This window comes from Hemicordylus capensis, chromosome 1 (genome assembly GCF_027244095.1).
Source record: "Hemicordylus capensis ecotype Gifberg chromosome 1, rHemCap1.1.pri, whole genome shotgun sequence".
Lineage (NCBI taxonomy): Eukaryota > Metazoa > Chordata > Lepidosauria > Squamata > Cordylidae > Hemicordylus > Hemicordylus capensis.
In genome coordinates this window covers 199,385,705-199,398,513 of record NC_069657.1, presented here as the reverse complement: position 1 = coordinate 199,398,513, position 12,809 = coordinate 199,385,705, and the positions used below count along the sequence as shown (strand labels likewise).

The following is a 12,809-nucleotide window of genomic DNA, read 5'->3' as shown; positions in this document are numbered from 1 at the left end:
CTCCTCCGCCTGCGCCTGAGCAACTGCTTCAGTTGGTGGTAATTCTTCTTCCATGTCTTGAGCCTGTGTTGCTCTTTGCAGTTCTTCCAGCTCAACTCCTGTGAATACTTTATTTCTTATTATGAATCTTCTCTGGTCTGCTAGCCTTTGTTCTGTTATTTCTATATCTGGATGCTTCTCTTTCCAGATTTGGTACATTCTTTTTAAATAACCTCTTCTAGTTGGACTAGACTTGTAATAGCAGATCATTTCCTTGTTGGCATTTTTCGTATATTTTTTCCGGTTAAGCGACATTTCTTCCAGTAACCTTGCAGTCTCCAGCCCTGGTTGCTCAACTGAAGATCCTGAGTCCTGTTGCCCATTTGCCACCAGATGTCCAGGGACTCCAGCACCTGGCGCGGTCCTTGTTGACCCGGGCGACGACCGATCCGGTATAGATTTATTAAAGTTACGTCTCACCATATTGTTGATGGGAGAGGCACTCTTTGTCTGGCTCCTCTGGTGAGACCTGTCCAGTATGGTTGGACCTCTGGCATAGCTCTCACCTTCCTCAGAGCACGCAAGCCCCACAACCACGCCAAGGTAGTGCCTCACTGTTGTTGTTGTTGATATTATTATTATTATATTATTATTATTATATTATTATTATTATTATTATATTATATCATAATATATTATTATTATTATTATTATTATTATATCCTCCAGAATGGAGGTGTCCATTCACATACCAGCCAAATTTACCCCATAGTACCTGTGAGCTATTGGGGAGCACTTTACACACAATTCGGGTTTTTCATTGCACGTTAAGAGTGTAGCCCAGGGCTACACTATCTATTTTTTGCATTGCTTTTGGGGGGCAACTTAGAACTCGCAGTAAAGCCTCGCAGAAATTCACGGTAAAGCCTGTTGTCTGGGAAAGCTCCAAGTGGTATGCAGATAGTGGAAAAGGGAAAAGTAAATAGAATGCTTTTCACAAAGGAGTTATACTTATCTGTAAAATCTGCTCCAAGCCAAAATAAAGGCTCCCTTTGCAAAACACTCTTAAGCAGAATTGCCACTTCCTTAGGGGCAGCCATGCTAATCTGTTGCAGCAAAAAACAAAGCTCCCAAACCAAAGCAAAACAAAACAACCCCCCTGGAGTCTTAATGACACGTTCAGGACTAACAAATGCATTGGAACATATACATTTAAGTTTTTGTGACCATAATGAGTGCGCTTCATCAGCTGAATGAAATGTTATCGAAGGTTAGGAGGTGTATATGTACACAGGTATAGAAGGAAAATATAAACAGTGGGACTAAATTTTGGTGATGAAATGCACATATTTTATGGAAAATATGCCACATCTGTGACAATTCTGTACAGATCTGAGCTTGTCAAGACAGGCTCATGACAATTCACAACAGCAGTAGGTGATAACCAGATCTTCCCGATTGTCCTCGTTACTCCATATCGACTAATGCAGACTATGATCTTGTCAGGAACATGCTTTGTCTGAGACCAAAAAAAGGGGAGACGGTTTCTTGCCGTAGGCTTGCAAGTTAGCAAGTACTTTGGAGGAAGTGCAGGCTGCAGAGGGAGGGAGAGATGAAGACCTCCTTGTGCCTCCTTTAAAAAGCAAGGCGATCCCTATCCTGGGCGTGGGTTGACCCTCCCTGTCTATGCCCCCCTCTCTCCCCGCCAGCTCTGTCTGTCAGGCCCCGCCGTCTCGAAGAGGTGATGGAGGGCGAGGGAGGGAAGGTGGTGGCACCAGAGACTCTCCGTTGCCATGGAAACTCACGCAGTGATCTGCAAGTCGGGGAAGGCAAGAGGGAGGAGAAGCTGGTCATGTGGCGAAGCAAGATGGCTCCCGGAGCCTGAAGGCTGCAGCCTGAGCGGTGAGTGGGTGGGCATTGCGAGCGCCCAGTCTAAACACTGGGAGGGAGCGAGCGAGCAGCGCATTTCTGTGGGAGGCAACAGCTGTTTGCTGCTCCTTTCGTTTTCTGTGCGCTTGCATTTCCTGAGCCTCCTCCTGACGCCGCCTCCCCAATCCCCCGCGCCCCGACACACACAAACACTCCCCTGGGCTGTGCAATTTCCCCCACAGGGTCCCCTTAAGGCATCGCTTGCCGCGAGTGACTTCTCCGACAACAATGTGCCCATAATAACTTTTATTGCAGCAGCGGTGCGGAGGTGCTGGCGGCATCGTCCCTCTGTCTCTGCATTTCTGCGCGCAGCGGACGGGAGAGCTGCAGAGCCAATGTCCAGCCAAGTCTGCCTGATCAGTCCCGACGTGATCCTGCGACTTGCTGCGCCTTTACAATGGCTCTTACCTTGTTTGGTGAGTAAAAGCGATCTTTAAACGTTGGGCTCCTTTTTTCTCTCCCCCCGGCCCGCCCCTTCCCGGGACATGGCAAGGAGTAGGGAGGCATGTTGCCATCTAGGGTGCCTGTCTGCGCCCACAGTCTGTCTCTAGTATTAGGATGGCTGGCAAGATCAGGCGGCTCTTTCTCTTTCTCCCTTTCCCATTGTTTCCATTCAAGGCAGAGCCTGTGGGCGTGGGTTTGCTCCTCCAGCCGGTTTCGGATTTTTGAATCGCTGAGAGGCGGTTGATTGACATTTAGAGTATCAAGTTCCAGACTTGGCTGATAATCTTGTGTGTATTCACGTTCTTCTTACATACATAGCCATTAGTTTTTTGCTCTCCAGTTTGCATTTGAAACAGGGAGGGGTTCCGGGTTCCCACCCCGAAGAAAGGCTTGCTGTAAGCTCATAGGTAGCCCTCTGTGTTGGCCTCTCTGTGGAGTCAGATAAAAGTTACTCTTGCACTGCCAGAGGCTGGGCTTTTTGCTTTTGCTTTTGGCATGGAAAGGTAATTAAGAAGGAATGTGTTCTTCACTAATGAAAAGACAATATATACACAATATATAAAGGGAGGACAACAAGGACCTTGGTGTTTTTGTGGACATCTGCACGTAACTTACTTTTTCTGCTAATATTAAAAAACTACAGAGCTAAGAAATGAAACTTTTTCTCTTTTTAAAAAGAAACTTGTATTTGATTATTTTTTTTTAGTGGCCAGCAATGTTTCTAGTAAATAAAATATTAAAATGACAGTTAAATGCTGGCAGATTAATATATTTAAACTGATTATTAAGCTTAACTGCACACATTTCTAACTTGGCAATTAAAAACCAATTGGTTATGGTAAATTGAAGCAAAAAAAATCTTGATATTAACATATAACTTGTGGAAACAAATTTCATTACATGACTGCTTCTCAGCTGAAGAGAGCTTTCTAGTGAGTAATTTCACATAATTATTATTTATGCATAATGTATTTCTACATAATGTTGTAGAGATGTTTACTTCTCATGTTTAGAATTTTGCTGATATCTGTTTGACACTTGGGGTAATGCAGAGTTACATAAGATCCTCAGGCTTCTTGCTTTGCATTATAATTCCTGCAATAATTTTATTTTTAGTCTTCTTTGTACAAATGTTTTGTAAAATTTCTTAAAGGAGGCCTGATGGATTTCTTAGTGAACGGAGCTGTATATTTAAATTATACTTTTCATTTCTAGCTTTCAGGTTATTTTAGTCCATTCTTCTTAAAACAACAACAAACATACCAATGGAAAATATTCTAGCCAAACTGCTCATGTTGTAGTCCTCTATTATCCAGTCTTGCAGTGTGGATTGACCCTATATCTGCCTTAATTAGTGGTTAAAGTGGGATTATCTTTGGCTGAAGAAGTCCTATGGGAGCTTTGCACAGCTAGTAAGAGACTGGTTTTATTTATTTATTTAACATCTTGTGTATCGCCCACTACCAAAGTCTCTAGGTGGTTTGCAGCAATATAACAAACCAAGAAATTTTAACAATTAAAAAATTAAATTAAAATGCCATAAATATTAAAACCACCAGACAGCTAAAAAGCTTGGCTGAAGAGATGTGTTTCCTAAAAGCAAATGGGGATGGAGCAGCTCTAATCTCTGCAGGAAGTACATTCCACAGCCCTAGGGCAACCACAGAGAAGGCTCGCCTTTGAGTGACCACCAGAGGAGCCGGTGGCACCCTCAGATGGCACCCCATCCCTTGATGATGTTTCTCTAGACTGGGGCCCAGGGGAAATGGTGGCAGCATTTCTTCCCTGAATTTCCCATGTTCCTGTGACAATGGGAATCCAAGAAATATATTGGGGCATAAAATGAATGGATCAGAGTCTTAGCAGAAACCAAAAGATGAGCAGTGTAAAAAGAAAGATCTTATTAAGCTGGAGGTTTTCATTCAGAGGCTGGATAGGCATCTATCAGAGATGCTGTAGAAGTTTCCTGCACAGAGCAGGCAGTTGGATTAGACAATCTTCATGGTATCTCCAAGATCTAAAATTCTATGATTTGACGGACAGGTTCAGATGGCTGATGGCAAGTAGGAGGACGCTGCTGGTTCCCAGCAAGTGTGCATGAAATTAGCACGAGCCAGTATATCTATTAATTTCTCTGTCATCCAAACCAGAAAATGTCAGGCTGATGATGTCTGGTCCCTTTTGCCACCTGACATTCTTTTCCCAACTTGAAATATTGGTTACAGATGTTGGGTGATGGAGGGGATCCAACATTCTCAACCTGGCATTTTTGGGTTTGGACAATACAGAAAAGAATGGAAGTACCAGTTTGCACTCGAAGCATGCGTGCATCACTGGTGGCTCCTTCCTACTTAGTTGCTGCCAATCATCTGAACAGTCATTAGGGCATAAAACAGCTTAAAACTCAGAAGATGATTTTGCAACAAATAAACTTTTTGAATCATTCTTAGATATTTTCAAGCCAACATTTCTGGGTTTCGAGGACACAGAAAAGAGCGGAAGTGCTGCTCGTGCTGGGAGTATGCACTCACCAGGAACTGGTGGCTCCCTCCTTTCAAATCCTGGTAGCAGTCTTGACAGCTGTTTTTAATAATGTATAGTTCCTCTGAGAGATACAGCTACAAACTCTTATTAATCTGTTCACTTTCTTGGGATGTTGGTGTTCCACCCTTACTTATAAAAACCCTTTCCTGAGCAAAGCCTAAAATTATTGGTTTCTGTGGTTCTGGACAGTCTCTCTCTTTCTCTCTGCACATATGTTGGGAGTCCTATAATCTTGCTTTTTAATAGATAATTTGAAAGATGGACTACTGTTATATGCTAGATGTGTGTGGTATCAGTCTTGGGGACAGAAGTAAACTGTTTCAAGAAAGCGATTGCTACAAAGAGCAGGTGCAGAGCCAGCCGAGTGGCAGCCTGGGTACAGCCCTGCCCAGTGGCCCCTCTGATGACATCCCATGCGCATGATGTCACGCGCACAGGGCATGCCCCGAGAGAAATCCCATCACCGCCCAGGAGCGAGCGCTTGCCCATCCTTTTCAGGCAGCGTTTGCTGCCTGAAAGCATCTATTCCCCTTTCTCTTTCTCCAGTACCTTATGCTGCAGTATTTGTGCCACTGATGTTAACAAAGTTGGTTGTTGTGGAGAGAGGAGACAACCCTCTATTTCTCAACAGTAGTAACTACAGGAATAAATCTAAATGCCTCGACAGTTTTAGTCAGGAAAGCAACGCATTATTGAAATGTATGTACATGTGTCAACAGCAAACCGCCCTGAGCCATTTTGGAAGGGCGGTATATAAATCAAATAAATAAACAGCAGCATCTTGGCCTCTTGAAATGTAACTGCGTGGAGACAGCTCTGTATGTCAAACAGTTTAAGTGAAATAATGCATGATTTTAGCCATTTTCACCACATCACTGAAACCTCTTACAGTGGTTCTTGGCAGAACAGACAGAAATGTAAAAAAAAGATTTTTAAAGAAAGGTCATTCCATCCCAGAGATCAGAGTGGTATGCACTGCTCCCTCTAAGGCATGCATATATGCGTGCACTCACAAGTTTTTTGATGTCCACTCAGTTAGTTTTCTATCTCGCTCAGGTCGAAGCAGGAAGGCCTCATTCTGAATGCATGTGCACACATGCTGCCTTGATACTGCCGCCCAGAACAAAACTCATTCCACACAGAGATGAGAAAAAATTAGAGGGACCACTGGTGGTAGGGCAAAGATTGCTGGAACTGTTTCAGCAAGCTATTTCATGTGCATGGCTTACCATGTGGAGCATACTTCATGCAATTTCATGTCAAGTAACCACCATGTTGCATGTTTACATTAACCCTGAGTCAGAATAATGGTGCTCCTCTATTCAAAGGCTACAGATTTCAATCCAAACAATCATCCATCAGCCAGTCACAGTAAGTTAACTTGCTATGCAACAAAAACAAGGTGATTAAGATGCTACTTGTAAACATGATTTTAATCTTCAGTTGTTCAATGCTGCTGCATCCTATTTTGCTGGGACTCCCAACAGTAGGCTATTGCTGGCTTGTTGTGGGGCTGTATACCATTGACTTCTCCAATCTCAGCACTGTAGTGATTGCTGTTGCTTATGGAGGCTCCTGATATTTAGGCTTCAGGGCTGTTAATTAAAGGAGGAAAATAGAAACTGAATCTCAGCATACCATACAATCCTTCCTCTCCACCTCTTGGACTTTGACTATCACTTTTGTGTCATAAGTTTATTTATTTAGTGAGATTGACTTTTATCATTGTTTCAAAGGCACAGGGCAGGTTACAATGTATATTCATGAAACCTTTTAACAAGAGGGACACAGAATCTAATAAATGAGTGGGGGGGTCCAAAATAAATATAGATCTTTACAAGTTGTTCTAATAAGAACTAATCTGCCTGCTTTACTTTCACTATCTCTACAACTGGACTACATTTGGTCCAAATTGGTTAGGCAGTTCACAAGTTAGTCCACTTGCACCTTAAACATTCGTAAGTCCACCATCTTAAACTGGGGTGGATGGACATCATCATAAACTGTGTGTTCGAAGTTTCCCTACAATTGTATCAAATTTGGTACAAATCTGTTCAAACTTGCACCTCAAACGTTCACATGTCTGCCATCTTGAAATCAGAGTGGGTGACATTATTACAAACTACGCCTTTGAGCTGTCCCTATGTGTCTCTACACTTGTAGTGCATTTGGTTCAAATCAGTTAGGCACAAGTTAGCCCAATTGTGCCTCTAATGTTCACGTGTGTGCCATCTTGAATTGGGGTGGATGACATGATCACAAACCATGCTGTTGAGGTGTTCCTGTGTATCAGTCACTACAACTGTACTAGCTGGGCAACTAGCACTATGATATAGTATGGCCATGCTAACAATAATGATCCCAATTAGTGGGGTTTTTAAAAAACAGCACTTTTAAACATCAACATTAATCATATTGTAATTCTTAGAATATCTTGTAAGGTACATAAATTTGCTTACCCCCATATTGCAACTGGGAGCTGAGGCTGAGAAGGAGTGGCTTGCCTAAGACCATTAAGCGGCAAGTTGTGAATCAAGGAAGTTCCAATTTGCAGCTCAGTCTCCTAGCCACTGTGAATTACCAGCTCTTGTAAATGATTAACTGTCTGTATTCTTTAGGGGTGTGTGAGGCAGACAGGGTTCAGTCTGTAGCCTGCCTTGGTGCTTCAAGGGCCACCTGATTTTAATCAGTGCTTTGGAGGTCCAGGCTGATTCAGCTCAGCCTGATTCCAAGCAATTCAGGCTGAAGGCTTTGGTGCTCTCTCTCAGGGGTGGCTCTCTCATGAGGCAAACTGAAGCAGTAACCTCAGGCGTCCTTTTGGGGGGCAGTGGAATATGCCTCTGCCACCCCTTGGCTGTCACACGCCCCGTGTACCTCATGAGCCCCATTGCTAGTCACACGTGCAGGAGCCAGCACTGGCCTCTCTTCACCTAAGGCCAGGCATTGCTGCCGCCTTCCTTGTAGGGATGCCACTGCCAGAAGTTTGCATGGGGTGTACCCCACGAGCATGTATTGTAGAGTGTGTGGCCGAGCAGCTGCCTGGCTTCTCAGTTTCTGCAAAAGCCAGCAGCAATAGCTCTCGCTCATGCTTTCTCCCCCTCCTTCCAGCAGCTGGAGAAGTCTGATGTTGGAGGAAAGAGGAGGCTGTGCAAGCAAGTTGGGAAGTGAGAGAGAGGGAAAGAGGTGCTGCCCAACGTAGCTCTTTCCTGCTTTCTCTTCCCAGCACAGAGAAAAGCACAGTCAGTGCCGCCTGAGAAGCGCCAGCTGTCTTCTCCTCTCTGCCGAGAAGGAAGAGGGAAAGCTGTTCAACAGGGGGAGAAGAACAACTTGTTGTCATCGTCTTGAGCATCAACAAGCCTGCACTGGGAGGCGGCGGGGGGATTAATGGTGTGGTGGTGGTGCTTGTGTCATTTCAAGCAGCAGCCTACCTCAAGTTGCTGTTGTTTCCCTTCCCTATCATTCTCTCCCCTCTATTTACCTTACTAGGCTTGAGGAAAGGAGAGATGCTCCTGGTGGCGAGGGACCCAGAAAAGGTTTGGGGGGCGGGGGGTTAAACCCTGCAGACCTAAGAAACATTCAGGGCTTCTTGGGAAATATAGTCTTTTCAGGGGTTTCTGCAGTGGCAGTGTCTTGCTTATCCTCTAGTTATCCTCCAGCTTATCCAGGTAAGTACAGGGGAGGAGAGGGCAAGTAAGAGGAAGCTTCGGCAGCCAAACTGCTTCCGAATAAATGACTGAATTTGGCTCTGATTCTCTTTGAACCGGATGGCAATTTGCTTCTGGCCAACTTGATTCTGAACCAGTCTAGACTACAAAGTTCCATATTGCCCAAACTAGGGATCTGCATGAACTGAGATCCGTGCACTGGTTTGACGTCGAAACGGTTCGAATGAGGTCTGAACTGATTCAGTGCCATGAGGAGGGGAGTGGGAAGTGGGATCTTTAAAGAAAAGAAAGGGAAAGCAGGCCCTTACATGTTCTACTCCGCCGCATGCATCTTCCTGCTGTGGCGACACTTGTCCCAAGAATCTGCGTGCGGCACTGGCATGCACATGGTGCTAGCATGCACATGGCATCTGCACATGCGTGGGCACTATTTGTATGGTTAGCAACACCATGCTGACCATGCAAATGGCACCCATGCATCCACGGATGCCATGTGCATGCTGGCATTGCACTCAAGTTTTTGGGACAAGCTTTGCCACAGCAGGAAACTGCACGTGGTGGCAGAGAGCAGGTAAGGGCCTGCTCTTGTTCTCCTCCTCCTCCTCCTCCACCTTCTTCTTGTTTAGAATATCCTGCTCCCTTACCTGTGGCAACGAACCAGTGCATGGACCTCGATTCGTGCACATCCCTAGCATAAACACATGAAGGTTATCTGAGCTGGCATTCTCATGAATGAAGCAGCAGCATTTCTATGGAAACGTGAGCCTCGGAGCACAGTCCAGGTTGTCCTAAGGGTCTGAGACTGTGATGTGGCTTTTACTGAGGCGATAAGCCTGTGTTTTAGCAGTAGCATTTCAGATTGACAAACACGGCCACAATCTGTATGTGTGTGGTGTGTGTATACACACAAACACCTACCTAATGTGCAGCTTTTGATTCTATCTATATCTATCGATATGGAGGAACATTCAGTCATGTGAGTCAACACCTGCAGTTGGATGTGATACAGCTCAAACACAGTGAGGATAAAAACAGATGTGATGCAGGAGATTGGTGATCAGATTTCTTGACTTTAAGGGACAGAAAAAACTTTTTAAGGATCCACATCCTTAAGGACTGATTTTATTGGAAAAGTTATGCTGGAGAAAAGGAATTTAACCTTTCTACTTAACTTGCTGTTTCTTGATCTAACCTGCTCCCCAGGTGGGGAAGAAACCGGCACAGATACCTGTTTTTGTTTTTTCTCCAGAGGGATTACTAGGAACTTCAGGTGGAAACCTGGCAATTTCAGTTAGGGTTAAACCACCCCCCCCTTCCCCTGTGCTATTGCTCTGATCAAAATCTGAATATTCCCCATGCCTGCTTTTTAAATAGTGATAAAAGGTGGAAGATCTGATTACATATCTCCACTATCACATCTGTTCTGGCCCTGAGAATTGGCTTTGGATAAAGGACTAGTGACAGGTTTGGAACCTGCTTGGGGAAAGTTTTGGAGGAGGGTAGAATTTGAAGCAGAGAAATGGCAGACCAAGAAAAGGCTAAACACACTTCCTTTCCTCCCACTCTCCATTTATCTGCTCTGAATTCTCTTTTGAAATGACTTGGGGGGGGAGGGGGAAGGTGAGGCACATGCACAAGTTTGGCCCTAAATAACTTGATATTTTTTCAAACCCTTTCACCTATGCTTTTAAAAATAGAACTATTCTAAATCTAAAAATAATGGTATGTTTCTTTTTTATAGTGATGTTAATTTTTACTTTTTTGTCTTCCATTTTTGCATTGTATTAAAATTATAATACAAAAGGAAAAGGGAAGACATCAAAGATGTTAAAAGGTTACCATTAGAATAAGAGAGTATAATTTGGAGAAGAGGGAAGGCTATAGAGTGTGTGAGTGTGTGTTGTATGCAAAGAACATGCAATAAAAGTGCAGTGCCATGTGATAGGGATGTGCACGAAACTGTTTGGCACTCCATTCTGGTAGTGCTGAACCAATTCTGTGCACCAGCTTTCAAGCCAGTTTTGGAGGGTGGGGGTTCCTTTAAGAGGCAAGGGAGGCACTGTCTACCTGCCAGCCCCCACCCTGCCGCTCCCCCCACCCGCCAGTGCTCTCATAAAAAGCGGGTGCGCAGGGCTGCAGAGTGCCTCCCTGCAGCCCCGGTCAGCATTGCCTCAGAAATGGCTGGCGCATGTGCGCACCAGCCATTTCCAGGGCACCACTGACTGGGGCTGCCCCGCGCCCCCACTTTTTACAGGTGTGCTGGCAGATGGGAGGGAGCAGCAGGGCAGGGACTGGCAGGTAGGCAGTGCCTCCCCTGTCCCTTAAAGGAACCCCCCACCTTCCGGAGTGCACACAGAAGCGGTTCTGTGCACATCCCTACCATGTTTGCCTATGCATGCAGCAGAAGGAATGCTGTGGTGGAATCCTAAGGTTGCAAAATAGACTGCACCATTTGGGTTCTAGGTTTGGAGGGGAGAATAACATTTTTAAAATGCTCTGATACATTAAAATATAAACACAAAACTCCCTGGTATCACTGCAGACAAACCTGGGCTAGATCTTTTCTCTGCTCTGCTAGTTTACTTCCAATGACCAATATCCAAACTAACCATGTGTTGTGTTTTGACACTACTCCCTGCTCCCACCATTCCCTTGCCTGTGCTTTCTAAAAGTATGCTGCTGGCTGTCTCCCAACCATCAGAGACATTATCATATTTTTAGGGGACATGGAGTCTGGGTGTCAAATAGATTTGTGTTGTTGTTGTTGGTTTTATGTGGGAGAGTGTTCCATCTGACTGCAGCAAAAAGAATGGTGAGACAACAAGGCCCACTCCATTGACTTGACTGAGACTGACTGCCATTTGGTGGCTTCTCTCCTGGAATTGTCTACAACCATTTCACCTGCTCATAAAAATAATGTGATGTTATGAAGGAATTGCCTGAATTTGCTTGTCTTCCTCCTCCCTTCCCATCCCTTTCCCTTTTATTATCATGTTCATAGGCAGGGGATCTATTTTTTTTATTAAAAATATATACAGTATATAATTAGCTGCTTTATACATAATATATTATTAGAATGTTATTTCAATGTATACCCTACCTTTTGCAAGATGGCTAAGACCCAAGATGGTTAACAGGAAATTTTTAAAAACCATGATTAAAACAATCAAAGAACACAACAAATGTCATAAAAACAAAAGAACAGGAAAAAGTTAAAAACAGAAATACCACATGCAGTATTAAGATAATATCTAGCTGCCTCCAGTCATGTGTTCAAGTCCTAGCAAACAGGTACATTTTTACCTGGCAAGCAGGTAACTTTAAACAATGTGTTCCTGGAGGCTGGCAGAGGTGTGTTATCACCTACTGCAATCTGAAGTGGAGTATTCCATTCTACCATCTCAGGATTCATTTTGCTCGTTTTTCTGCATGTGTAGAACAAGCTGAACTCTTAAATGAATTAGAGGTGTGGTTTACACAAGAACCAAAATTAGATCATAGAGTTCTGAGGTTTTACATATGTACTTATTAGGGGAATTTCTATTCCACCTTTCCATTCAATTAGAACTCTCAGTGTGGCTTACAGAAAAGCAGTGAACAATGAAGACCAAAACACACAAAAAGTATAAAAAGCAGCATCACATAACAGAGATCCACCAATTTTACACAGACACAGACACACACACACACAGTAACCTGCTGAAACAGCCAGGGCTTCAAAAGATGCAAAAAGCAGACAAACAGGGTCAGCTGAATATCCTAGGGTGGGGAGTGTCACATTCTGGCTGATGCTGTGGAGAAGGACCTTTTACATATTGCCACTTGCTACATCACCAGCCAAGATAAGGTTATCTGTAGCATTTGAGTTTGCAGGTGGGTTGCCATTTTTTAATGTTATCCACATGTAAAGAAACTTGCAGCTGGTAGAAAACTAGCCTGCTCACTGCTGTGCTAGATTTCTACTTGTAGGAAGAGGCTTTTTGTTTTGCTTTTTTACATAGGGAATAAACAAAGGAACATTCACAAATGCGGTCACCCACCTATAGTCTGAAATGATAGACTACATTGTACCACCTCAGGACCTACAACCTTATTCTGCTATATTTATAAGTCAGGCCACAGCTGATAACACATATATATTAGTTACTATTAAAAATTGCTCTTTCTGTAAGAAAGTTTGCCAGTGCTTTATCTTCTTCAGCAGATCTAGGAGTGGCTGCCAAGACACATCAAAACTGGTAATAGTTT

The 12,809-nt window shown here is 43.9% G+C and overlaps 1 protein-coding gene across 4 annotated transcripts in view; it reads left to right on the top strand.

Annotated features, from left to right (window-relative positions):
• The first annotated feature begins 1,725 nt into the window (after nucleotides 1–1,725).
• CHN1 (chimerin 1) overlaps nucleotides 1,726–12,809 on the top strand; it is a 159,680-nt gene continuing 148,596 nt past the window's right edge. For 2 of the 4 annotated variants that reach the window (XM_053267188.1, XM_053267159.1), the window contains exon 1: nucleotides 3,732–3,764. Coding sequence is in view for 2 of the 4 variants with exons in the window: in XM_053267170.1 (XP_053123145.1) it covers nucleotides 2,306–2,324 (19 nt within the window). In the remaining 2 variants the exon portion in view is untranslated. Of the gene's footprint in view, nucleotides 1,882–2,163; nucleotides 2,325–3,731; nucleotides 3,765–12,809 lie in introns of those variants that run through there. The other 2 variants (XM_053267170.1, XM_053267178.1) reach the window with 2 other exon arrangements.